Consider the following 26,401-nt stretch of genomic DNA (forward strand, 5'->3'; position numbering starts at 1 on the left):
TAATCCCATGATTTATTTACGGACCATACATAAATAAATCGTTGGTTCTTTGGAATTTGTCAATTGTCACTCGTTTCTTTGGTAAACAACGCAACCTTTTCCACGCCAAGAATAAAATTCGTCACAATCCAGGAAGGCGTGGATGTTACTTCTGCGGGAAGAAATTCTTCACTTCTTACGAATTGATGTCATTGTCGAGTTCATACTTTAGAAAAGTTAAAAGACTTAAATATGTTCGTAATGGGCATATCAATAATTTGGGAATTGTTGGCAAAAATGTTTGGTAGAAAACCTGAGGATTTTAGTTACAAGTTTATATATTAAATCGTTCAGCATTTATATATTAATTTCATTATTGGTGTAATTTTAGATAATATTAAGTGGTCGAAACCAATCATCCGCCAAATAACCTTTCAGATTTTTTACTGCATATTAATTTTGAATGAATAATGGTGACTGGGCATGTCCATACATATTTAACCAAAATAATTCGCAAACGGTTACGGTGCGAATACAGCATGCTGTGCATTTTGTTATGAAGGCATAATTTGTACAGATATTCAATTACAAGCAAGAAGAAAATCATAATAGTTATTAAATAATTAGTAAATATGTAATATAAAACAAAATACGATATTTGTGTAGATAAAAAATGTACAATTGTTTATTCATTGTGGTACAAATTGTATTCGCAGAGATGTAAAAAATGTTACCAGTACATAGTACATGTGCATACGTCGGATATGAATGAAAAATGACTTTTTCCATTTATTGACCTACAGTCGCCAAACTTTCTGAGAATGTTTATGGTCACTAGTAGGTCACGTAGGTCAAAGCATATTTTCTCATATTGGTCATATTTTCGGGTTTTGGGACATATTCATATTCCCGATCATATTTCGGGGTTTTTTCGTGCATTTTATCATTTTTGCCCAAATTCTAAGATTTGGCAACCAAATCGACAGAAAATGACAAAAAATTCAGTTTTCTCACAATGAACCATTATGAAAAACTTGCAGAAATTTACATTCATTTTCGCCTAAGGTGATTTAATTCATTGGGAATGAGTTAAAGCACCCCAGAACTTGTTTAATTGATAAAAATTGAGCACTACAAGAAAATATACCAAACAATTAAGCCAAAAATTAAAAAAATAAAGTCATTTTTATGTTCATATATTGGGGATTTTTGCGGTCATTTTTCATTCATATTTTGAGGCTTTATCGGTCATTCATATACGACGTCTGTACATGTGTAATAAAATTCACGTTAGTTTAATATCCATATTTAGAAAATGCCCATGTCTTGCATCGACTCGTCCCATTCTGAAGTCTGGCAGGATTTATCACTCGTCTCCTCAACTGTGCCTACCAAAACAAATATCATGAAAAAGCAAAAAATCATCGAATAATATTCCATCAAATTTTTAAGGGAAGATTTCTTACCGGAATCGTTCAGAAACCACAACTCGTACGGATAAGTTGACCACGAGTCTTGCGATGTACGAGGACGGATCTCGAACATGCCGCGTGGAAACCAGGAAGCCTTCCCGACCTACCCAAAAATATCAAAAAACTTGTAATTTATATATATTCCAAAATTTTGGAAACTTTACATCAGAATTAATTCATTCATTTAAATATCTATTTTAATTTTCCAATTAAGTATGTATGAACCTCATAGAGACTTTTTGCCACGTCGTAAAAATCTCCGGTCGCTATAGCAACCATAACTGTCGCCCCGTCATTCTGCGTCAGCATGATTCGAAGGTATGGCGTCGGTCGAGCAGATTCCAAAAATCCCTCCTCCATGCAACAAACTTCGGCTAGGAAGCTGGATCTAAGGTAAAAATTGTAAATTCAATAATTAATATTTAGCGAGAATCGTACCTAAAATTATTTCAGATCAATAACAAACTTTGAATATTTGCAATGAAACTCAAAAACTACTCACTCTAAACGTCCAGCCGAATTTATTTGTGGAAAGGTGAAAGTGCGTTTCATTTTAGAAGAGGTAATTTATTTACTGGCTTGTAATTTCACTAATTAGTATTATTTAGGTTTAAAATATTTAAGTTTCCCTTAGTTTTTCAAAATGCAGTTTGAATTATGCAAATTTATTTGTTAAGTGGCGTTAAGCGAGGTTGAAAATGTTGAGATGTTTAAAGTGCAGAATGCTTAGTGCCAATGAGAACCGAAGGAGAAAAACATTCACTGGGTGAAGGGTTGAATTTCGATGCTGGAAATAAAATTCCTAGAAATATTCACCTCTCTCTCCCTTTTTAGCGAAACATTGCGGAATTTGAGAGTGCGCTGAATGAGTACCCTAAATTAAAAATAAATGTGCCCTTTTACCACTACGGGGTTTCGTCAGACTAGTATTTATGTACATAAACAAAATAAATAACGCAGCATATTCACTGGATCAACCTCCTCCCAAAGCTTCAAAATGAATCGCATGATATCAACTATAGTCATCCATGATATATTTACATATGTATGCAAATGTTTGATCCCCAAGGGTGCACAGTTGGTTATTTTTATCCAGGAATTCGTCACTTTGAGGTCGTCGCTCCGGTTACAAAAAGCAACCTTTTTTAATTAACACGACGCGAACCACTATACAATAACAAAACTTATGCATTTACTTCTAAGAAACAACTGCATACATGTGTAAGTACACAAGATACAAGACATGGTAAGCAACGATATTTGACTGTCAAATTTCGTGTGCCAAATGTGTCAAATTTTGACACATTTCGGTAAATGAATATTTAAATAGTACAACTTTTTGTTGGTGTTAGAATCAAGATAAATTATTATCACTAAAAATTTCTAGGCATATGAATCCTTTTAAAACGTGTGTGTGACTTATTGGCATAAAATTTTTGAAATATTGTATGATAAGAAAATATTTCCTAACAGGTATCAAATTAAATTTGGATAACCACATCAATTTTTTGTGGATACACAAATATTTAAATCCACACGCTCAACAAATACCGAGAATAAGCATGGATCTGAATCCAGGAAAGAAATGGGAATATTCAAAGTGCTCAAAAACGTTTAAAACCAATGACAAGTTGACTACACACATGGTCACTCACGAGCCCGATGCCAAGGTCAAATGTGAGGTAAGCGTGTAAATTTGCATAAATGAAACTAAACTAGATAATATTACAAGATGCATTTACTCACCTCTGTCTTGTCTAGGTTTGCGGTAAAACTTACAAAGACAGGCGTGCCTTATCTTTCCACATGTCGAGACTTCATACTAACCGGAAGCGACCGAAATGTGACACTTGTCACCGGGTGTTTTTCGATTCGAAAAAGTTACGCCGACATATTAACACCATTCACAGCACGAAGGAACGATCTCGATTCCCATGTACGTTTCCTGGATGTGAGAAAACCTACCTAAACAAAAGTGATGTTGTGAAACACGTGAAAACTGAACATGCCGAAAATCCCGTCCAATTTCCGTGCACGCTTTGCGGATACGAGTTTAAAACGAGGGATAGCCTTGAGCGACACATTCTCAGCCACACGACGGAGAAGACGTATAATTGTGCCACTTGTGGGAGAAGTTTCGCCCAGAAGGGAACCATGAAGCGTCACGAAGTAAATACTTCGTAAGCATGTTGTGGGAAAAAGTTAGTTGACAAATTACCAATATGCATATTAACTTTACAGATGACGCACCTGGACAAATTTGTCCGAGACGTGTTACAGTGCGACCTCTGTCCTCAGACCTTCTTAACTAAAAATGGCCTGCAAGGCCACATCCGAGTTGCACATGAAAATCGGAGGAATTATCCGTGCGCATTTTGTGACAAGAGATTCTCCAAGTCAGCAAATTTGAGAAGTCACGTGGAGGCGATACATGTCACGAATAAAGAGCGGATCCACTCCTGCGACAAATGCGAGTACAGGAGCCACTCGAAACACAATTTGACCAGGCACAGAATGCGTCACGATGCAGCGAGATATGGATGTTACTTCTGTGGGAAGAAATTCGTCACTTCTCACGAATTGGTCAGACATTGTCGAGTTCATACTTTAGAAAAGTTACGTGTGTGATGGGCATAGCCAAGATTACTAAACTTTTTAGCTTGTAGCTTGTTTCCGTGGAGTGAATTAGGAATGTATTAGGATTATGTAATTAGGACATTACATAATTTTAATAAATTCACTCCACGGAAACAAGCTAAAAAGTTTAGGAATCTTGGGGCATACCAATAATTTGTGAATTTTTATTAAATTTGCGACATTGGGCAAAATGTAAAAATAATAATTACAAATAACAATTTTCACTTGTCTTTATAATCCGCTCATTTTTAATCACTTTGCGACTTTAGGATTTTATTTAAATACATAAAAGGACACAATTTTACAGTGCAGGACGTCACCAATTTATTATAAATATATACTCCAGACTTCCACAATTTTTGAAGGAGGAGAGAGGCCACTTTAATAAACTTCATAATTTGAAGATATATATTATATATATCTTCAAATTATATATAATATATATACATTCAGTTGTTTTCACTACATATGTACGCATGTACCAATTTTGAATATATCATGATAAAATACATATGTAGATAAGTAATAAACTTCTATTTATAATGCAGGATTTTATGTCACACAATTTTTTGTGAAAGTGAATTACAGATTAACTCTTTAACTTTCCATCAAGCTAAAGAGTAACAAAGATTTGTAGACGGTAATAAAGCGATACTAAAATGGCTTGATGAATGAGCGGAGATTGAAGATGAAAGGTGAAGAAAAAAGTGCTCTTATGAGGTGTATACCCTTACAAAACTGTAAGAGATATGGTAGTTCAGGGGCAAGTGTCAAGTCGGCCAATATATAAATCAATTTTTAACGAGAAGTTATCCAATTTCGATGTTTTGTAAATAAATACTTAGAAGCCAGCCCCGCTCGTTAAACGGGGTACATCATGCGTCGCACAGTGAATTCCACCCCCACCAGACGCCAAATACGGGATATTCACCTGAACCACACTTCTCCCGGGGTATTGCAGCCCCAAAATTGTTTTAGCCTCCTCATCAGCTTTCCTATCACCAAACTGTGTCATGATCACGGCCCTATTGACCACCAAGTAGTTGACGTATGATATTGAGGACAGAAAGTCGTCTTTGTCAAGCAAGGTGGATGATTCTCCCATGCGACTCTGAGAGGTCGGCTGAAGCCCCCAATGTTAACTAAATGGCAAACTCACAGAGTTAACTCGATATGCATTCGATCATCTCGAGACTGAAGAATCATATGGTCTGAAACTCCACCCTGGATCCATTTATCTCAATAGGGGGTCATCCATATGTTACGTCATCAAAAATTTTCGATTTACCACCCACCCAAAGTAAACAACATCAAGGGATAGGGAATTTTAACATGGGAAAGATAGGAAGACCGAAACCTAAACCACCCACCTACTAAAATAAACTAAACCCTAAAAAGGATTGCTTAGGTGAGACTGGAGTATGTGCGACTAAAAGTTTGAAATAACCCCCTCTCTCCTCCCACCCTGGAGAGAAAGTGTTGGTAAAATGAGCATCACCGCCCTGGAATAATTTCATCACGGTTAAATAATTTCGTCCCAAAATATCATGTACTTGGTCTACATTAAATCAATTCTAGCAGTTTACGCATCTACTAGTTTTATCGTTGGAATGACCATTGGCGGCTGTTGATTTTTCGTTAATAATGTACTGTAATATTATTGAAGACAAGTTCATTCGGTAAGTAAAATAAGACATGGGCTGTGGCTTATATATTTCACTTTGAATGCGCAGTCAAGTAACAGATAATCAGCCATTCTTTGGGTATGTTTACGTAAATTCTATGTTAATCCTTTGTTATATTTGCACTGCAAAAACTTGCACAATTCAAAAATTATTCCCAGGGCGGTGATGCTCATTTTACCATCACTTTCTCTCGAGGGTGGGAGGAGGGAGGGGGTTATTTCAAACTTTTAATCGCACATACTCCAGTCTAACCTACCCAGTACCCGCAAAAGAACTGTTATAAGGAAAAGCCATTGTAGCGAACCCAGTTTATTGAATTTCGAAAAAATAAGTACATAAGTGAAAAGCCAATGAAATTTCGTATAAGAAACACTGTTCACTTTTCAAAATGTCAATCTTTTAAGGCGACACGAGCCAGGAGTCTTGGTATCCACCACTCGATCGGAGTACGCTCGCGTTCCAGGGGAGACTGGACTCATTTCTATACCGTTGAATTTTTTATGGATTCCAAACTTGTGTGGGGTTTAGCACACACATCTAGCTCCAGTTTGGAAAATATTTCATAGTTCAGAAGCCTAAGCTTCTGCGACAGTGAATTTTTTTCTTGATCCGAAACGGAGTCAGGAATTTGGGATTTCAACCACCCAATTACCATCTTGACCACTTGAGCAGGACCTGAGCCCTGCTTGAATGTCACTTCGCTCTTTTTTAACAGGTTATGGTTCACGGGTGTCACAATTCACTTGAAAACTGAAAAAAATAATTTTTGATACCAAATTTCACCCCCAGAGTAAGAAAATTCACTTTTTCGACCCAGTCCAACCTATGTCCAATAAAAAAATCATAAAATCGGAATGGTAAGTACGATGAACATTTTTGAAACTTTTACGAATAGTCAAGACTGATGGGGTGTAGAAACGGTATTTTTGCTATTTTATTTGGCATCACCCATAAAGTTTGGCTCATTTGTTGAAAATATCCGTTTCCATTTTTCAAACGCGTACCGCATCATCAGCGCCCGGGTTCTGTCGGGCCTGTTTTTCCTTGCCATGTAGTTAGGGAGTATTTCTCCTCATGTCTTTATGGGATAAGTCCAAGGTCCAGTTTATGGGCCCGGGAAATGGTTTTCAACTCGTCAACTCATCACCAGAGTTATATGGTGAGAAGGACAGTCATAGATTGGAAACCAGTTTGCTTTTAACTGATATCTGTTGACTTTAAAGGATTATTTTATTTTTTATTTTATTTTTACTTGATCCATTCATTTGCGAGGGAAATTTTCTTAGGGCTCGGCATTGATTTTAGCGAATCCAGTTTTTTCGCGCCTTGGTGAATTTTGGCTGTTCCCTTCCACTCCTTTTGCGGTCGTCGACGCTGCCACTGGCTGCCAGTGTCACTGCATCATTTTATGGTACGGTCGACCATCTTGCAATCGATTCCGAATTTTATTGAACAATTTAAAATTGTCGATTTTTTATGTTCACTAAAATGTTGCTGAAAAATTGAAACAGGCCATGTTCGCTGCTCTATCATTTTGACACCTTGGGTCACAAAAATTTTTGTAACATGGTTTCTGACTGACAATTGCATGGAGATTTCAATAAAAAATACTACAACTTTCTAAAAAATTGGTTTGCCTGCTTAATTTACCCGGGAAATCTTATAACAGAATTTTAGCGGGTACTAGGTAAGCAATCCTTTTTAGGGTTTAGTTTATTTTAAGCTTTTAATTGGTAATATCGCGATGAATCAGTAACAAAAGTTTGGTTCAAATATTTGAGATAGGTGCTGAAAATTTGTTAACAAAATTGATTTGAGTTGATTATGAAAATTATCTGACGGATGCCAAATTGTAAAATGTCCTAACCCGGGCCATATATGTTAAGACATTTTAAATGATATTTACACCTGCACTTTTTAAAAATTTGAATCAAAGCTTTTCAATTGCTAGGGAACCTGACCCCTTCAGTTACCGCGGCCCTGAACCCAAAGGTTCATTTTTCGTCAAAGGGAAAACTTTTTCATTTCTCAACCGATTTTGATGATTAAAATTTTAAATGAAAGATAGCTATTTGTCTCACATTTCCATCCACGCACATTTTCTGTTAAATGCTTCACTTCCGTATAATAAGGCAAAATGTTGTCATAGAAGTGGTTTTTGGACGATTAAACACAAAATAAGAACAGTTCATGCATGGCAGCTGAGAATTAGATTCTTCATGATTATAATTGACTCTGGGTTTTTATTTGATCGAAATCGGTTGAGAAATAATAAAGTTATGGGCTTTGGTCACTTTTTAGAACCCGACTGAATGCTTAGTTAAGCTGTATCCATAGTCCATGATTTGTTCGTGATTTGGTGATGCTTTCACGGGTTCATAATTACAGCATGTTAATCACCATAACAATTAAAAAATCGACCAATCAGAAAATCGGAATAAAATAATTTTTGGAAAGTTATGGAGTATGGATGCGATAAACCATCAAATCATGACGAAATCATGAACAAATCACGGACTATGGATACAGCTTTAGGTATTTTTTAGTAACTATAGCCTCACCTAAGAATGATGATGTAATATATGGACGTTCCCTACTAGGACTACTCAACTTTTGTTCCCAAATGTAAACAAAATAAAATTGCGCGATCGACTTGAAATTCAAAATTTAAGCTCCCTTTCGATGACGTAGTTGTCTCAAAAAAATCTCACAGGAAAAATACGGCGCGAAATCTTTTCACCATGCTTTACTTTTCCCAAAACCCATATGTTTTTTGTTTACAAAGGAAAGTGGGGGGACACGCATTCACTATGTACTGTATTGCATTTCTTGTAAAACCATTTTAATTCATGTTTTTACTCAATTCACTAAAATCGAATGCAATACGCAGTTAGTGGACGGCCCTCGCACAACAAGTCTGGATCACACCAGTTATTTCAATTTTTTTCAATTTTTAAAACTATTTTCTGAGACTTTGAAATTGAATTTTGAAATTCTTTCTACCGCTATTGTAGATAATTAGCTGCTTAATAAGATTCTTTTGAAATTTTTCAATTTCGATTGGCCAATTTTGCTGAGGTACAAATTTAATATAACGTTTGGTCTTATGCTTTTTACATACTTTTTGTACCTCAGCTTTCAAAACCTACCGAAATATTGAATTTCTTCTTCGAGTATGACCACAACGGAATTATCTAAAATAGCCGTAGAAAGAATTCCAAAATTCCTTCTGGTAGCTGAGAAATAATTGAAAATGTAGGGTTATAACGTCATTGTTATGACGTTGGTAGTGACGACACGAGTCTCACGTTAAGGGTCTGGTGACCTTAAAAATTTATTTTTACTTTATTTTTGTCACTGGCACCGGTTTTCGACCTAATCCACGTAATAAATTTGGAAATAGAAGGTTTCAAATTATCCAGTCAAGTCCAAGGCTTTTGTGTGCAGTCTTTCTGAGCTGCAGTTTTCGTCACGTGATTGCCCGAAGTGCACCCGAGTCATAGCTCGGGTGCGCCACCACCGCACGAAACCCGTTCCTATTGGTGCTCGTCGGATCACATGACGAAAACTGCAGCTGGGAAAGACTACACACAAAAGCCTTGATCTGAAGCCAGGAAGGAAATAGGAATGTTGAAAGTGCTCGAAAACGTTTAAAACCGATAACGAGTTCACTAGACACATGGTCAAGCACGATTCGGATGCCAAGGTCAAGTTGTGTGAGGTGAGGGTGCAAATTTGCAAAAATGAAACTATTTATACAACTCTAATTTGCTCACTTCTGTCTTTCACACATAGGTTTCCGGCTTAATTTCCAAAAGTAGGCGCGCCTTATCTTCCCACATGTGGAAACTTCACAGAAACCGGATGCGACCAACTGGGCCAAGTTGTGACACGTGTCACCGGGTGTTTTCCAGCCTTACCAGTTTACGGCGACATAGCGACACGGTCCACAGCAGGTCGGCTCCCCCTCGTTTCCCATGCACATTTCCCGGCTGTAAGAAAACCTACAGCTACAAGTACGCTGTGGCGAATCACGTGAAAACTGAACACGTCGAAAATCCGGTCCGATATCCGTGCACACTTTGTGGGAAAGAATTCAAAACGAAGTTTGAACTTGAGCAACACATTCCCACGCACACGACCGAGAAGCCGTACAATTGTGCCACCTGTGGGAGGAGTTTCGCACACAGGGGAAGCTTAACACGTCACGAGGTTAATCAGCATGTTGTGTGACAAATTAATGGAAAAATTACAAATAAGCTTATTCATTTACAGAAGACGCATTTGGAAAAATCTACCCGTGCCAGGTTAAAATGTCACCTCTGTCCACAGACCTTTTTACGCCGGAATAACCTAGAATACCACATCCGGGCTGCGCATGAAAATCGGAGGGATCACCAGTGCGCAATTTGTGACAAGAGATTCTCCAAATCGTCGAACTTGAAGAGGCACGTGGAGGAGATACACAAGGCGGACAGGGAAAAGATTCATTCCTGCGACAAATGCGAGTACATGAGTCACTCGAAATCCAATTTGGCCAGTCACAAAGTCCGTCACAATGCAGCGAGGCATGGATGTTACTTCTGTCAAAAGAAATTCTTCAGTTTTCACGAATTGGTCAGACATTGTAGAGTTCATACTTTAGAATAGCTAAAATACTTATGTTGTATGTGTAATGGACATGTCAATAATTTGCGAATTTTCATTAAATTTGCGACATTTGGCAAAATTTAAAAATAATAATTTTCACTTGTCTTTATAATCAGCTACTTTTTAATCACTTTGCGACTTTAAGATTTTATTTAAATACATAAAAGGACACAATTTTGTAGTGCAGGACGTCACCAATTTATCACAAATATACACTCCAGACTTCCACAATTTTTGAAGGAGGAGAGAGGCCACTTTAACTTCATAATTTGAAGATATATATATATATATTAAGTTGTTTTCACTACATACATATGTACGCATGTACCAATTTTGAATACATCATGATGACATACATATGTAGATAAGTGATAAAAACTTCAATTTAAAATGCAGGATTTTATTTCACACTATTTTTTGTGAAAGTGAATTACAGATTAAGTCTTCAACTTTCCATCAAGCAAAGTTAAAGCATAACAAAGATTTGTCGACGGTAATAAAGCGATACTAAAATGGCTTGATGAATGAGCGGAGAATGAAGATGAAAGGTGAAGAAAAAAGTGCTCAGGTAAAATTATGAAGCGTGTACCCTTGCAAAAGTGTAAGTGATATGGTAAATAGTTCAGAGGCAAGTAAAGTCGGTCAATATCAATCAATTTTTACCGAGAAGTAAGGTCGAAAAGTTCTCCAATTTCGATGTTTTGTGGATATCTAGACGCCCGTTCTTCCAGCCACACTCGGCACATCATGCGTCGCCCAGTGAATGCCACCCCCACCAGACGCCAAATACGGGATATTCACCTGAACCACATTTCTCCCAGGGTATTGCAGCCCCAAAATTGTTTTAGCCTCCTCATCTGCTTGCCTATCTCCAAACTGCGGCATAATCACGGCCCCATTGACCACCAAGTAGTTGACGTATGAGGCAGAGCTGGGATAATCCTGATTAAGGATTATGGATTTTAATCCCGGATTATGGATTATTAATCCATAATCCCTAATCCAGCAATGAGAGTTTTTTGTAAAGTAATCTCAATCCATAATCCCGATTTTTCTGGAATTAGAATTAATCCGGGAATAATCCCATTAGATGTCATAATCCGTAATCGTGATTACGGATTACTAATCCTGATTAATCCCAATCATGATTACTAATCATGATTACTTATTCATGATTAATTCTCAATCTGGATTACTCAGTTCAATTTCCACAGTTCCATTTTATCCCACTGTGTAGCTTGAAGTCTCAAGTTCTCACATCTTTGTCCTGTCAGCTACTATTTGAAGAGTCAACATGTCCTCGCTGCCTTGTGCTACATACTTCTATTTTTTTAACCATACGATCCTCGACGTCATCACTCTCATTACTAAAAGCATTGCAGTGGTGACGTCGAGGGTCGTATCGTAAATAAATGGACTGTATATCAATTGAAACTGGCGTTTTAAATATTTTATGTGGAACCACATAGTTGAAATTTGTTGCGCTTGATATATCTGTAGGTAGTGTAAAATCATTAATCACCAAATTAATCCGGATTATTAATCCATAATCCTGAAATTTCCAGAATTTATGGATTAATCCGGATTAATCCTGACATGAATTAATCTGACGAAAATAATTTAATCACAATCCACATTATTTTGTGGTTAATCCATAATCCTTAATCCACCCTCAAAAACCAATAATCACCCAGCTCTGGTATGAGGACAGAAAGTCGTCCTCTGTCCCCGGAGGAACGACAATCTTGTAGGGATCGGGTTCATAGAGTTCGACGATGGTGAAAGGTCGTCCTTTGGCATCCGTGGAATTTTTTAGGACAGCTTTTGCTTCGTCGGAAGATTTCGACCATACGTCCTAGCGAACGATTACTCGATTGTGATATTTATTAGATACGTTCATATAAATAAAACTGACAATGGGGACGCAAACCATGTTCAGCCCAGATAATGTTTTGGTCATCCCAATTCGAAAGAAAGCTTTTTAGGGACAAGATTTAGTGCGGAACTTGCGCAGATGCGAAAAACTCAGCAAGTTACGGGGTCCGCCAGTTTGACAAAAAGTCTGAGGTGCTGCCGCAAAACACAGCCTCTGCTGTAAAACCGAGCATTTTTGCGAACTTGCGGCGCTCATAAGCTTGCTTAATTTTCGCATCTGAATTTTCGTATCCAAATGTCGCATTAAATGTTGTTTCTAAAGAGTTAGCGTTCAATCGACGCTGACGTCGTGAGACTGGTGAGACGATCAAAAAAATAATCTGGGTTGAACAAGGTTTCGCTCCCCATTGTAAGATTTTTAATTGTATGGCCTTACCTTAACGTACTCCCTTTCGGTGGCCGGTTCAATATGACGACGCCAGGGCGGACAAACCTGACCAAAGAATCGACATGGGCGTCCGTAATGTCCTGGTTGACAACTCCTTTGAACCAGATGACTTTCTCCAACCCGAAAACCGATATTAGATCCAGTTCGAGGTCTCGTCTCGTTTTATAGCCCGGATTCCTGTTCGAATTGAAGATGCTGCTCTCCGTTACTAACAAGGTTCCATCCCCGTCAAACTCGAGACTTCCTCCTTCTCCCACGATTTTAGACGTCAGCCTCGTAATGTTGTAGTACTTCAAGAAAGTTTCAGCCAGTTTGGCATCCTTTGTATGGACCTACATGCATATTTCAATATTTCGGGTGTAAAATATCCACTTGCAAGAAATAACCGTAAGAAAAAGAAAAAGGGTTATTGCAACTAATTGCAAGTATTTTGCCATGCAAGAAATGCAAGGTTCAAGAAACTACTTCCCACCGCTATAAATATTTCTTGCCTTTTTTGCAGTTTTTTGCACCTCGCATTTCTTACGTTTTTTGCTTTGCAGTGTAAGAAACAGAGTCCGGATATGTATGTATTTTAAACTTTTTCAATAATAACCCGATCGGATTGAAACTTTGGGATATTGTTCCTGGTCAGGCATAGGTCACACGGTCAAAAAAATGTTTTCACATATTTTACATATTTCCAGGTTTTGGTACATATAAATATGTTTTAACATATTTCGAGGTTTTTACCGAAAATGCGCATTTTTTGATACACATAAATATGTTTTTACATATTTCGGCGATTTTTTCGAAAATATATATATTATTTTTAATACGCATAAATATGTTTTTACATATTTCAGCGATTTTTTCGAAAAAAAATATATTCTTTTAGAGAAACCTCAGAAATTCACAATTCATAAAAAATTCCGATCATCGTAGAAATAATACCAGAGCATACAGAGCGTGAATCAAGATACAAAACTCACTTTTATTTTTGAGATAACAAGTGTTAGAGACACTTGGGATTATTGAAATTTGCACGTGTCGTACCCAGATAGTCAAGGAACAGTTTGCAAAATCACTCTTAGTTCTGTGCAGCAACATGCCCCCACTCCCCCCCACGGAGTGCGAGGTAGCCGTAAAAGAGGTTTCCAAAGATGAATTGTACCATAAATTTTTTTTAAGAAACTGGCGACAACTGAATTCAAGTACCAGTCAAAGCCATGTTTCCATTGTATTAAATGGCACTATCATAAAGAGGCAGAAATCATTGGCTGGAGTTCCACCTCCACCAAAGTGGGGTTCAAGATCAGTCAGGATCGAGCATGAGTTATACTAGATTGCAAATTTCATCAATAAGGAACATCCGTCACCACAGAAAAGTATGCAAAATGTTGGGGGTGAGTCAGGCAATAGTTTTTAGGATCAGTCACTTTGACCTAAATATATTAACGCGGAGGAGGACCCGCTGTACGCCCCCACGCCGTCTTACATCGCGTTTTTCGAAACAAATTCGCGATAACTGCATGAAAACTTATTTTCCAGAAATAAATTTTTAACTGCAATTACTCTTGGCGAGTCGCATGACATTATTCGGATGGATTATTTTAGATTTGAGTACTTGAAGCAGAGATTTTCAAGCTGACGGCTCGGGCGCTAAGTGGGTTTTGGAAAACTTTTCAAAACGGGTAGAACAAAATCACTCCAAAAAAGTGTCAAAGGTGATAATGGCGTAGAAAAAGCGATTGCACCTCGTTAGACAAACTAATGGGCTACCCATTGAAGCAATTTATAAAATTCACAAACGAAAAATAAAGCTGTAGAAAAATAAACAAAAGTGAGTTTTGTATCTTGATTCACTCTCTGTATTCAAATGTTTTTAGTTTGTCACTTTGAAATGTAAAAGCATTTTTTGGCATTTCTGAAGTCAAATAAGCTAAATTTGGGGCAATTTAAAGCGAATTAAAAATATGTTTTATATACATATTTTGGCGATTTGATTGAACATTTTACATAAATATTTCGGGGTTTTTAAGAACATATTTAGCCGGACTCTGGTAAGAAATGTAGCAAACTCACCAGGAAGAAACGAAACACTTACCTGTTTGTTTCCCCAGCCATTAAAGTTGAAGTCAATCCCGACCAAGGTATTTGACCCAGGTGACGAACTCCCATCCTGTTGGATTCCAAATACCGGAAGCGTGTCCCTCGCCCACAAATCATCCACGGGCATTGGTACGATTGAAATTCTTTTCAAGTCAGTCGTCGTGAAAGCCGACTTTGCTGAGGATACTTGATCCGGGTTGACAATCAGAGTGACCGGTTCGTAGGGCGATATTGCCTTCGCAATGCGGGCAATGTCCTGGCGAACTTTGTCCAGGTAGCTGGACGACCTCCAAATTCTCGCGGATGCCGGCCAAACCATGCAAGTATGTGAGTGAGGTTCCCATTCAGGAGGAATATGAATCTTAGGAGATGACATTCCTGGAAATTAATTATTTTTTTAAATGGAAATTTAAAGAATTTCGAAATCTGTGTAAGTGTTTTTTAAAAATAAATGATAATATTACCTGTGCACAACAGAAAGCTAACGACGATACCAATACTTGTCTGGAAAAGGTTGGAAATTATCATTTTTGCGAATTACACTTTAGTTTTGCTAAGTTGCTAAATACTGTAAGAACGGAGAGGATACTGGGTTTGTAGTCGATGAGTCAAATTATATAGCTAACTTTTTAATAGTTTTTGGTCACCATATTTTCGTACATCGTATGAATGCACATTTGTGTACAAACTACAAAGTACATACGTACTACAAAGGAGATGTCCATAAATTATGGCAGGGCTGAAGGGGATTTGAGAGTAGCAGTTTTTCCTGATAGGCCGACTTGCGCCACGTGTAGAAAATGGGTGTGAAAAGCGTAACAAGGGTGGAGGGAAGGACTGAAAAATTGGGATTTTTGCATGACATAATTTATGAATGTTCCCAGGAGAGGAGAGACGGAGCCACAAAAACAAGGCATGCAATTAAGAAAAGTAACGACAATAGTTTAGACAGCATAATAGGTTAGTTTTTCATCCGCTACATTAAAGTGTCAGTCCAAACATGCACATATTTACATACATAATTGTGCATCCGGCTCATTTAAAAACTAATTAAACCACAGAATTATGTGGAATACTGCACGAAACAAGGTGGTATGTACATATGTATGTATTTTTTGCACACGGTAAGCAATACGCGTACATATTTATCCTATGCAATTCACTTCACGAGCAACGAACCATCTTAAATCCAGTTTATTCTGCATCACGTATTGACGAAAATGGCACGGCGTCATTTTATTTGTTTCAATTTTAAATATCTTGCTTGATACAAATAAACATGCATATCATGCCTAATGTGCTTGCTATTTCTAATCCAAACATGAAAACGCGTTCGCCAAAAAAACGGATTTCCCCAAAACTGCGGAGAATTTCGCGACAATAATATGATCTTCCAAATATTTCCCATGTCGAAATTGTAATAGAAAAGATATACATGTTTATGTACGTAAATACTTCTTGTATTTTGTTCATTAACGTGTTATTACATATTTAGGAGTACAAATATGACATACAATAATTTTTGGAAATAAGTAATATCGAAAAATGCGTATTAATTTTCCACATAATGTTAACTAATTTTTATGTTACAGATAATGCATACTTAAAATGTTTCAAACATTTAAATATTTATAGTAATTACCTAGACTTAAAAAATTAATACCATTATCATAAGATTTTTTTTATAAAGTAAGTATAATAGTAAAGCAATACAAAAGAATAGTAGACAATTCATGTAAAAAAATATAAAATAAAGTATGTAATATCGCAAAAAAATCTAAATCTTTGCAAATCTAAAAAAAGCAAAATTTCTCTATCATCGTGAAGAATTTAATGGTGTAAATTGAACAAAACTCAACAAACTTCCTACTTCTCCATGGTACGAAGCCGACCACAGTGTCTTACCAAATCAGAAAAAGTGACGAATTTCTTTCCACAAAAGTAACATTCATGAGTCGCACCCTTGTGTCTAACGTGTTGAGCAAAATAGACTTTAGAATGGCTCTTGTACTCGCATTTGTCGCAGGAATGGACCCGCTCTTTATTCGTGACGTGTACCGCCTCCACGTGAACCTTCAAGGTTGATGAGGTGGAAATGAAGATTGGTTGATGAGGAGAAACTCTTGTCACAAAATTGGCACGTATAATTCTTCCGACTTTCATGAATCACCCGGATGTGTGTCTGGAAGCTTCTTCTATTGATGAAAGTCTGCAGACAAAGCTGACATTGGAAGGTTTCTCGGCTGGACTTTTGAATATGTGTCATCTGTACAATAAATACACATAGATATTTTGTTTACGAATTATTTCCCTACAAAATAAGTACCTCATGACGCGTCACGCTCGATTTCTGGCTGAAAGCCCTCCCACAGGTGGCACATTTAAAAGGCTTCTCCGTCGTGTGGGTGAAAATATGGTACTTAAGATCACCTTTGCTTTTAAATTCTTTGCCACAAAGTGAACACGGAAATCGGATTGGATTCTCGGCATGTTCAGTTTTCACGTGTTTCGAAACGGCATCCTTGTTCAAGTAGGTTTTTTCACAACCAGGAAATTCACAATGTAAACGAGATCGTTCCTTCTTGTTGTGGACGGCGTCAATGTGTCTCCGTAAATGGGAACGGGTCGAAAACGGCTTGACGCAAATATTGCAAGCAGGATGGATCCGGTTGGTGTGCATGTGTGACACGTGGGAAGATAAGGAAGGAGGATTCTTGAAAATCCTGTTACAAACCTAAATAAATAGTCAACAAAGGAGGAGGATTTATTTATTTGTAGATTTGTAAGTAGAATTTGTCTTAAAAACCTACTCACCTCGCATTTGACTTTTGCGTTTGGGTCGTGTGTCACGAGATGAAGGTCCATTTGACCTTTGTATTTAAACGTCGACGAACAATGAAGGCATTTCCACTTCTTTTCTAGGTTTGAATCCATTTTGTGTGACGTTGAACTACGAAAAAATAGTTTTTCAATTCCGAAGACAAGAATTCAACTGCAAAATTTTGGGTTGTTCACTTGTTCAGGAAGCGCTGATTTATTTCTGAGTTTGGCTCTGACCTGGAAATAATGGGGAAAAATGATACAAGATTCATAAAAATAATTTTAAAATTCTTGCGACGACAAATGCTGTGAAGATTAAGGTCACACGTATCAATGCAGTGTGAAGGTCATCATGGTTGTCAAATTTATTTCATATTATTGGGATAAGCGAGATTTACTAAACGTTTCTTCTAAACCGTTTTCTCAATATCATGAAAAAGCGATGTGATGCATTTCCGAGGTCTTCCTTGAAGCAAATGGGCCACAGAAGTGAAATCCTTGGAAACATTGTAAGTTCCAAAGTTTCATTTTATGAGATAGGATACTTTTTGTAATTTCCACAGACGGAGGAGCAAAAAAAACGAAATTTGAAGGTGATTTGAAAAAGCAACAAGCTGAAGCGCGACAATACTTAAGACTTGTAATTATGACTTGGTCGGGTTGATAACGAAATTTCACCACTACATGCGTCGATAACACGTTAATCCACATTTGACTGGTCGAAATTCTAATAAAAAAGATACACAGATTTGGATGCCTCTTTGATTTTGTTTATTAATGTGCTATCAAATATTTAGGAATACAAAGCGAATAGAATAATTTTTAATTTGTAAAAATAACTAATACCGAAAAACATGTAATAATTTTCTAAATAATTTTAAAACTAAATAACTAGTACATTATGTTACCTATAGTTCAAAATATAACTAATTATAGTAATTACCTAGACTTAAAAAATTACTATTAAGATTTTTATAGCTTAATTATAATAGTAAAGCAGTACAAAAGAATAGTACGTAACTCGTATAAAAAAATGTAGGAGAAAATATTTAGTGTTAAAGATTTTAGACGAGCGTGCCTCAACGATATGAACTTTAGGGCTCAATTTCCCACAAACTGTTTGAAAAGTAGAAAACAATTGCAATCACTAACGATCATGTAACTCAATGGATCTGGGGGCAAAATTGTTTTTCATTTCCGCATTAACAAAGTTCACCATTTTGTATAGTAAATTTTTGGCGTAGCAAATTTTCAGACAAAAATTGGCTCGGAATTCAATAAATTATTCATCATTACCATGATAAATAAGTATAAAAATAGTGGCCACAGATGTTACAAATTTCGGACGGAGACCTGATTTTTCAAAATATCTAATGCATAAATTTGTGTCATGATTTCTGCGATAATTTGATTCGTTACAAAGCTTGTAACAATGACAGCGTTTGACCCTTCCATCAAAAGGGATTCATTAAGTTGGCCCTTAGCCTACAATAAGATTGAACAATTGGAAAGAATGCATTCAACTAGAGATCCTAAAATTAATTTTTGAGGATGTCATGCCCTGAGCTAAGCTATGTGCAGAATTGTCATTATTGGGTTCTACTTATTCACCGATACATTTGGTAGAACAGTAATAAATTGATGAAGATTTTAAGAAATAGTTAAGATAAACAGTGTTGAAAAATATTAACGGGATCACAGCTCAGTACATGCGGGATATATCAATTCCCCATATGCAACCTACCAATTTTAGCAACCACATAAATCCCTGTTAAATAATGATTTCTGAGAGACATTACAATTGTCTAAGGAATAGTTGTACGGATAATTTGACAAATGTTAAATCATTCCCATTTTAGGATAAAGATTTTCTAAAATTAATTACTACAACAATATTGTTAATTATACATTCCTTGACTTCATTCTAGTTTCTAGATTATATTAGACCTACCTTTATTGTGGCGTGATGTTTTTGAATAATAAATATCAAATCAATTCAATTCAAACATTACAAAACGTGGAAACATTACAAAGTTTCATATGAATATGTACATTCTAACCGTACACTTAATTTGTTTACACTACTAGCTAATTATTACTACGAAAGCTAAATGTCCAATTACAAACCAAAGATTACGGAAGTCAATAGAGCCAAAAATGTTGATAAGAAAATGCAAATTACAAATTGCAGCAAAATTGATTAAAATAAATTCACTCGTTTTTCATTCGAAATTTAGCCTAAGCTCGATTGGAGACAAAATAATGAAACACAAGCAGAAAATATATTCTAGTAATAAATTATCCGTTAACGTTCTAAACCCGGTCAGAAAACTCATTTTTGCAATCAACGGGAGTTTGTCATAAATAAATGACGCAAGAAAGTATTTCTTGAGGAATCTGGAATAGGCATATTTTAGTCACAAATAATGCCGACCTATCCAACTGTTATATGAACAAGATAAAATATATTTTGGTTTTAAATAATTTTGAACTTCGTCTCTCCAAACCATATTTTCATACCAGTACATTTGGCTTACAAAATAATAATAAAAACCATCGCTCTCTTCCCACTGAGATTTATATTCAGGCAAAAAAATTATGAGGAACCTCTTAAATTTCAGATCGATAATATATTATACAATTGGAAATGAAATGTTTCTGTGAAAAACTTACTATACAAATTTACCATTCTTGTACAATTCAGTTTCTGAACAGTGCGTCGTTTGATTGCTATTTCTCCTATAGATAAAATACGCATGCAAATATTGGGGGACTAGTAAAGACCAACGTAATTAAAGTAAGTTTTATCAGTTTTCAGTTATGTACAAAATCAGAGAACCTTAACTGGGACAACCAACTTGGGCTTTACAAGTTCCCCAAATTTTGCACCATTATTTCTAAGGGTCTACTTCACTGCTTTGACATCCAGCTTAAGTTCAAAATTGATAAGCAAGATTTGCATCTTTTTTCTACATCCCGATATCTTGAAATATGTAGAATAATAACTTACATTGTTATTTTCTAAAATGACTTTAAGGGCTCTCGAACGAAAATTATTGCTTGATTAATAAAGATATCTAACCATGCACCGAACTTCATTTCGTTAAGGCATACTTATGTGAATTGAACTAAAAAACGAAGTATACGAAAGAAGCCATAGTTTAGAAAGACGAAATAGAAGAAGAAATTCACAAATGTGTTAAAATTAGGATCATTGGATAACATAGACTGGATAGTAAACAGACTGACCAACGAAATGTGAAGATTGTGAGAAAGTTTAAAGGATTGAATAATTTTAACATAAATTTCACTGCGAAGAGAATTTGGACTTAAAAAATAGTAGAATTTCTAAACTGAAAGTTACACGTTAAATACATTAGCTTATAGATTATTATGAAACGATGTCAACTCAATGTGGACGAGAGGAGGTTACTTATCGATGTGGCGACGAGGTCGACAAACTTGGCGGAGGGATGTCCAGTTGCGATGATTGCAATAGAATAGAGTTGTAAATTTGGGAGAATATTGGATTCCACATCGCAGAAAATAAGATTCCATTAAAAGTTCGCCAAGGCTGAACAGTAAATAAAAACAAAGCTATACAAATATGTTAATAATGTTTCATATTTCATACATAATTTATTAAACCATGTGATCCATATGCACTATTTACCTGTGTCGTCGAGTAGAATGGAACGGTGGAAGGAAGCTGACGAGGTCGAGGCTGAAGGGCAGTCCGGTCATGATGACGGAAATTGAGGCTACAGTTGTAAATTTAGGAGAATATTTGATCCTCCCCGTGGTAGAAGTTCCATTGCAATTCGTGGAGACTAAAAGTGCATTGCGGGCTATACAAAAAGTAACGAAAATACTAAAATTAGATAAATACATAAATACATCGATCCATACATAAATAAAACAGGTGATCTACTTACTGGGAATAATAATTTAGGAAAGTGTCCAGAATCAAACGGTTAGATAAGAAATTAGAAAAAACTCGGAAGCAGGAAATTTTGACGACCTAAAAAACAAACAAAATGATGTAAATTAACTACTTTTGTGACATGTTGTGTTGGGCAAAATGATATAATCGAATGGGGGAAGGTGGGGGGGGAGAGGATTAAAATAAGTCGATAAATAAATCTTGTGCTCTATTATAAACCTTCTTAATTAATAATGAAATGTAGAATTTACTTACCTGCTCCAAGAAACCAAGTAAAATTGGAACAACTGTTCGCCATCAGGAAAAATTGAAGTGTAAACAATCAGTTAATTGATCGGTGCAGTGCAGAGTTTTCTGTAATTACAAAGACATTTAGAATCCGCCCATTTATAATCATAATTTGATTAAGTCTTAAATAAATATCGTGACTTGATTCTCACTCGACGAGAAATATTGGATTTAAAAAACACCTTTAATTATTTATTCTTCACTGGATAAGACCAAATAATTATTGAAATACTTACTTGTCTAATGAATTGCAGCTGATTTATGTCGATGTGTTTCTTTTCCAAATCTTTGGTTGCAGTTTAAATTAAGTTTAGTTTAATGCGATATCAAGGCTTTTGTGTGTAGTCTTTCCCAGCTGCAGTTTTCGTCATGTGATCCGACGAGCACCAATAGGAACGGGTTTCGTGCGGTGGTGGCGCACCCGAGCTATGACTCGGGTGCACTTCGGGCAATCACGTGACGAAAACTGCAGCTCAGAAAGACTGCACACAAAAGCCTTGAATGCGATGTAAATCTAACGTAGTTTAGCAAATTCCCTTATTTAATCTAAACAATTTACTTTATCGCAACTTACTCAACGTTAGCTATCAAATTTTTAAATTCCAATCGGCCTTATTTCAAATTAAATGTGTAAGGAAATTCAGTTTTATAAAATTTTAAACCAGAACTGAGCCAGCCCAAGTGTACTACAAAACTCGTTTCCATATTTAGCATGAGACAGAGTGAGAATCGGATTCTGGTGGGTATCCACCACCACCGCTGGCTGTCGTTGTGACAGTGCCGTATAAATTCACGAAACACACGTTCGTATAAATTCAAAAAAACTTAAGTTTTAAATTTGGGGTGATTAGGTAATTAAAATATCACAAATTTTAGTAAGTTGGGTAATTGACTTACATATCTCATTAGTACCCAGAGTTTGTTACGGCTCTTGCAAAATAAGTCCCTCCCTCAGAAACTTTGACCTCAAATTTCTCATGGTACCAGCGTTTCCCTTCGGACGACAAAAGCTGAAAATGTAGCTCTTCTCAAGGAGAAAAATCTGGCATCAGGTTGTCCGAAGTGAATGGCTGGTACCATGCGTTTTTTAATGATTCGTGCGTACGTAAAAAAACCGCCAATTTTCGAATTTTGAAACTTTTGATGCATCAAAATGTTCGTTTTCAAGGGGGAAGTCAAATGTCAAATGCAAGTTGAGGTCTTATTCTTATTGTACCAAAGGTACATTTGATTTCTCATTTTTCCCGATTTTATTCCCCAATTTTTAAAGGGGGAGTGGTTGCACATAGTTCAAAAATAGCTATGTCATATCAATCCTTTCTCCCAAAATTAAATTTGGAGTTTTGTTTATTAAATTCGGTGACATCGATGCGAAAAAGATTTGTACAGTACACTTGGCCTTCCTCACCATTCCCTTCCTGCATCAAACACGGAGAGAGGTTCGACTCGGACTGAATAAGAAATCGCGAAGTAGTGAGTGGCAGCTTTTTCTTGTGTAAATCCCTCCAATGCAAACAAAGAAGGAAGCGACGCACTGTGGGCCATGTATAAAAATTTTCAGCCAAAAATACAATTCGGCCTGAAATAAGTTAATTAGCCGTCCAAAATTCAATTTCGATTAAAAAAATACTTAATAATATCTGAGAGCGGTACCGTTACGGTATGCATTTAATAATTCGACCTATTTATTGGTTTATACATAATAGCAGAACTGCCTTAATGGCATATTTTCAGATCCCTGGCCCACCGTGCGACGTGGAAAAGATATGCTTCCTGACGAAAGAGCGCGTGGGGTGTGCGGAATGAAAACGTGAGGCAAACACACTAGTTTAGGCAACATATAAACCGCTGATTTTGATGAAAGCTTTCACAAATAAATTCAACTTTTCTCGAAGTAATTATTCTCGTAATTTTCATGGTATTTTGAAATCGTATACATTTAGCTTGAGGGTTTTCGAGATTAGTCCTTCTCTGAGGTCAACATTTCTATTTGTAAGTTGTATTTCGTATTTTGAGAAGAAATTGCACTGCAGTCTTATTTAAAAAATGATGTAACCTATTTGACAAGTAGATAATACACTCTTTCTAAATAAAGTAAGCAGTTTAGTAAATATGAATAATTACATATGTACAAATTAGTTTTGCTAAAAATTTCTGGGAATGTGTTCGGGAATCTTTTTCAATTCATGAATTGTTACAAAAATTGATGAAATATTGTGTAAGCATTTCTTACAGGTACCAAATTAGATTTGTTTAAGGACCTCAAATCTACAAACTCAACAGATGCCGAATCCTCCCTCATGGATGTGAAGCCAGAGAAGAAATACGAATGCTCAAAGTGCTCAAAAGCGTTTAAAGCCAATTACGAGTTGACTCAACACATGGTCACGCACGACCCCGGTGCCGAGGTCAAATGTGAAGTGAGCTTGTAAACCTGCAAAGGTGTCACTAATTTTATGATCCACTTCTTTCCACTTCTATAATACGTAGGTTTGCGGTAAAATTTACAGAAACAAATTCGCCTTATCTACCCACAAGTCAAAACTTCATAACACAATGGTGGGTCGCCGTCGTTTCCCATGCACGCTGTACGGAAAAGAATTCCAAACGAAGGCTGAACTTGACCAACACATTCTCACCCATCCGACGGAGAAGCCGCATAAGTGTTCCACTTGTGGGAGAAGTTTCACCCACAATTCAGGCATGAGACTTCACGAGGTATGTAAAAAAAATAGCATTTTGTGAGGAAGACTTGGTGACTCAAGGACATAATAATTTTACAGATGACGCATTTAGAAAAATCTGTCCGAGACGTGTTCCAGTGTGACGTTTGTCCTCAGACTTTCTTTGGGAGGAGTGAGCAACAACGCCACATCCGACGTGTGCATGAAAATCAGAGGAATTGTCCATGCACAGTTTGTGACAAGAGATTCTCCAACTCGTATCATTTGAAGCGTCACGTGGAGGCGGTGCATGAGACGGATAAAGAGAGGATCCACGCCTGCGACAAATGCTGGTACAGAAGTCACTCGAAACACAATTTGGCCAATCACAGCATTAGGCACAATCCAGCGAGGTATGGATGCTACTTCTGTGGGAAGAAATTCATCAAATTTTACAAATTGGTGGAACATTGTGGAATTCATACTCGCGAAGGGTCAAAATAATTATGCATGTAATGGACATCTATAGGGCTTAATTCTTAATTGCTCAAGTGCAAATTTAGAAATCCTAATAAACATTCTGCAAGAAAATCATTCTTATTATATGTAGCTCGCGTACAAGAGCAGAACAAATTTCTTATGCATTCACAAATATATCTTTCACATGTTCTAATAGGTATTGTAATTAATACACGTTATACATTGTTATAAGTGCATGACTCAGGTGTGCAAAAATTTGACAGATTGCACTGAATAAACATTAGGTTTAAAAGGCTGGGTTAAGTGAGTTTTGCAGGATTATCATGGATCAAATTACAGGCGTCACATTGTTGAAGAGTTATACTAATCGATCCAAAATTGTCATGGTGTGATTGCACTCTGTGCAGCAGTGTAAATAAATTCGTTAAATCCACGACACGTGGGCACTTGAAATAATGTAGGATCAATTTTTTCGGGTTAACAAATAACGCAAATTTTAATTTTGGGGGCAATATTGGATGATTACATTGAACTCCAGGGAAACTTTGCTTTGCGTAACTCGCAATTTAAGCGTATCCCCTCCCTATTAGATAGATAAGGGCATTTGCGGAATTAATTTTGATAACAGAAATGAATAGCATGCAGCCATTTTTACCAACTTCATGAGGATGTCAATTAGTTATGTACCTAATTTTACCACTGTTTTATTTAGAGTGTATCCCGAACTAATTAAGTAAGTGGTATTACAGTGTGCAATAAAACGATAAAAGTTTGTGAAACCTGTGCAAAAATAAGTTGTATTATACAACTTATTACAACGGAACGATTTGCATATGTACAAGTTGTATATGCAAATCATTCCGTTTATGGAACCGACAATGGAGGTCTCCCAACGTATGCTCACAGATTTGAACCAAACTAGTGTCAATCGATCACAAATTTAATTAATATGCAATTTTCAAATGGCACTATCTGCCAATGCGCAGGTTGGGCCAGGATATTTGCAAAAAAGAGGATAGAATTCGCCCCAAACGTGACAAATTTTTCTAAATTTACTGGACGTTTTCTCCTCTTTGGAATGCAAATATATCTGCTAAAACTTGCACATTCGCAGACGGTGGAACTTGAAAATTTCATACAATTAAATTTGTGATCGATTGATACCAGTTTGGTCCAAGTCGTGAGCATATGTTGGGAAACCTCCATTGTAAGTTCCATTAGAACTAATCCTAAGTTATCCACAGTGGTAACAATGATATCACTGTAATCCTCAGAAAAACAAATCTGTATAGTTTGTTAAATCTCGAGGCGAGACAAACGGATTAAGCGGCCAAGTTGTAAAATTAAAATGCTTATAAAGATACTACATA

The 26,401-nt window shown here is 36.5% G+C and overlaps 5 protein-coding genes and 1 long non-coding RNA gene across 25 annotated transcripts; 3 read left to right on the forward strand and 3 right to left on the reverse strand.

Moving 5' to 3' along the window:
* Positions 1–644: 644 nt before the first annotated feature.
* On the reverse strand, positions 645–15,413 carry LOC110857113 (putative agmatine deiminase). Of its 3 annotated transcripts, XR_004836562.1 has the most exons (8): positions 15,302–15,413; positions 14,833–15,215; positions 12,735–13,078; positions 11,682–12,278; positions 11,087–11,365; positions 1,677–1,839; positions 1,446–1,554; positions 645–1,367 (listed from the first exon to the last, which is right to left on the reverse strand). XR_004836562.1 is itself a non-coding variant. In XM_035857649.1 (4 exons), the coding sequence occupies exons 1-4, from the start codon at positions 15,363–15,365 to the stop codon at positions 12,236–12,238; spliced, it is 834 nt and encodes a 277-aa protein (XP_035713542.1). In that variant the 5' UTR covers positions 15,366–15,413; the 3' UTR covers positions 10,549–12,235. The 3 variants fall into 3 exon arrangements, 1 of the variants encoding a protein (XP_035713542.1); XR_004836561.1 differs by having other exon boundaries at positions 11,087–12,278; XM_035857649.1 differs by lacking the exons at positions 645–1,367; positions 1,446–1,554; positions 1,677–1,839 and having other exon boundaries at positions 10,549–12,278.
* On the forward strand, positions 2,594–4,638 carry LOC110857351 (zinc finger protein 749). 3 transcript variants are annotated; one of them, XM_035857646.1, is made up of 4 exons: positions 2,594–2,697; positions 2,925–3,133; positions 3,213–3,620; positions 3,693–4,638. In XM_035857646.1, the coding sequence occupies exons 2-4, from the start codon at positions 3,014–3,016 to the stop codon at positions 4,077–4,079; spliced, it is 915 nt and encodes a 304-aa protein (XP_035713539.1). In that variant the 5' UTR covers positions 2,594–2,697; positions 2,925–3,013; the 3' UTR covers positions 4,080–4,638. The 3 variants fall into 3 exon arrangements, with proteins under 3 accessions (XP_035713539.1, XP_035713538.1, XP_035713537.1); XM_035857645.1 differs by lacking the exon at positions 2,594–2,697 and having other exon boundaries at positions 2,720–3,133; positions 3,693–4,034; positions 4,358–4,638; XM_035857644.1 differs by lacking the exon at positions 2,594–2,697 and having other exon boundaries at positions 2,721–3,133.
* LOC118438001 (zinc finger protein 135-like) lies at positions 8,435–10,505 on the forward strand. Of its 2 annotated transcripts, XM_035857650.1 has the most exons (4): positions 8,435–9,179; positions 9,384–9,494; positions 9,569–9,985; positions 10,049–10,505. In XM_035857650.1, exons 2-4 carry the CDS (start codon positions 9,453–9,455, stop codon positions 10,421–10,423), a joined length of 834 nt encoding a protein of 277 aa, XP_035713543.1. In that variant the 5' UTR covers positions 8,435–9,179; positions 9,384–9,452; the 3' UTR covers positions 10,424–10,505. The 2 variants fall into 2 exon arrangements, with proteins under 2 accessions (XP_035713543.1, XP_035713544.1); XM_035857651.1 differs by lacking the exon at positions 8,435–9,179 and having other exon boundaries at positions 9,209–9,494.
* Positions 15,414–16,300: 887 nt separating the features above from the next.
* Positions 16,301–17,971, reverse strand: LOC118438005 (gastrula zinc finger protein XlCGF71.1-like). The gene is made up of 3 exons (XM_035857660.1): positions 17,652–17,971; positions 17,164–17,571; positions 16,301–17,103 (listed from the first exon to the last, which is right to left on the reverse strand). The coding sequence occupies exons 1-3, from the start codon at positions 17,769–17,771 to the stop codon at positions 16,879–16,881; spliced, it is 753 nt and encodes a 250-aa protein (XP_035713553.1). The 5' UTR covers positions 17,772–17,971; the 3' UTR covers positions 16,301–16,878.
* Positions 17,972–18,678: 707 nt separating this feature from the next.
* On the reverse strand, positions 18,679–23,340 carry LOC110857364. 11 transcript variants are annotated; one of them, XR_004836530.1, is made up of 6 exons: positions 23,281–23,340; positions 22,125–22,174; positions 21,856–21,954; positions 21,593–21,678; positions 21,331–21,505; positions 18,679–21,231 (listed from the first exon to the last, which is right to left on the reverse strand). It is a non-coding gene; the product is annotated as an uncharacterized LOC110857364 (long non-coding RNA). The 11 variants fall into 11 exon arrangements; XR_004836532.1 differs by having other exon boundaries at positions 23,297–23,332; XR_004836534.1 differs by having other exon boundaries at positions 22,121–22,174; positions 23,297–23,332.
* Positions 23,341–23,407: 67 nt separating this feature from the next.
* Positions 23,408–26,390, forward strand: LOC110857355 (zinc finger protein 724-like). Of its 5 annotated transcripts, none has more exons than XM_035857611.1 (7): positions 23,408–23,548; positions 23,623–23,698; positions 24,112–24,308; positions 24,379–24,606; positions 24,672–24,964; positions 25,744–25,764; positions 26,276–26,390. In XM_035857611.1, the coding sequence occupies exons 3-7, from the start codon at positions 24,189–24,191 to the stop codon at positions 26,355–26,357; spliced, it is 744 nt and encodes a 247-aa protein (XP_035713504.1). In that variant the 5' UTR covers positions 23,408–23,548; positions 23,623–23,698; positions 24,112–24,188; the 3' UTR covers positions 26,358–26,390. The 5 variants fall into 5 exon arrangements, with proteins under 5 accessions (XP_035713504.1, XP_035713503.1, XP_035713505.1 ...); XM_035857610.1 differs by having other exon boundaries at positions 24,124–24,308; XM_035857612.1 differs by having other exon boundaries at positions 24,172–24,308.
* Positions 26,391–26,401: the final 11 nt, after the last annotated feature.

This window comes from Folsomia candida, unplaced genomic scaffold, assembly GCF_002217175.1.
Source record: "Folsomia candida strain VU population unplaced genomic scaffold, ASM221717v1 Fcan01_Sc018, whole genome shotgun sequence".
Taxonomy (NCBI): domain Eukaryota; kingdom Metazoa; phylum Arthropoda; class Collembola; order Entomobryomorpha; family Isotomidae; genus Folsomia; species Folsomia candida.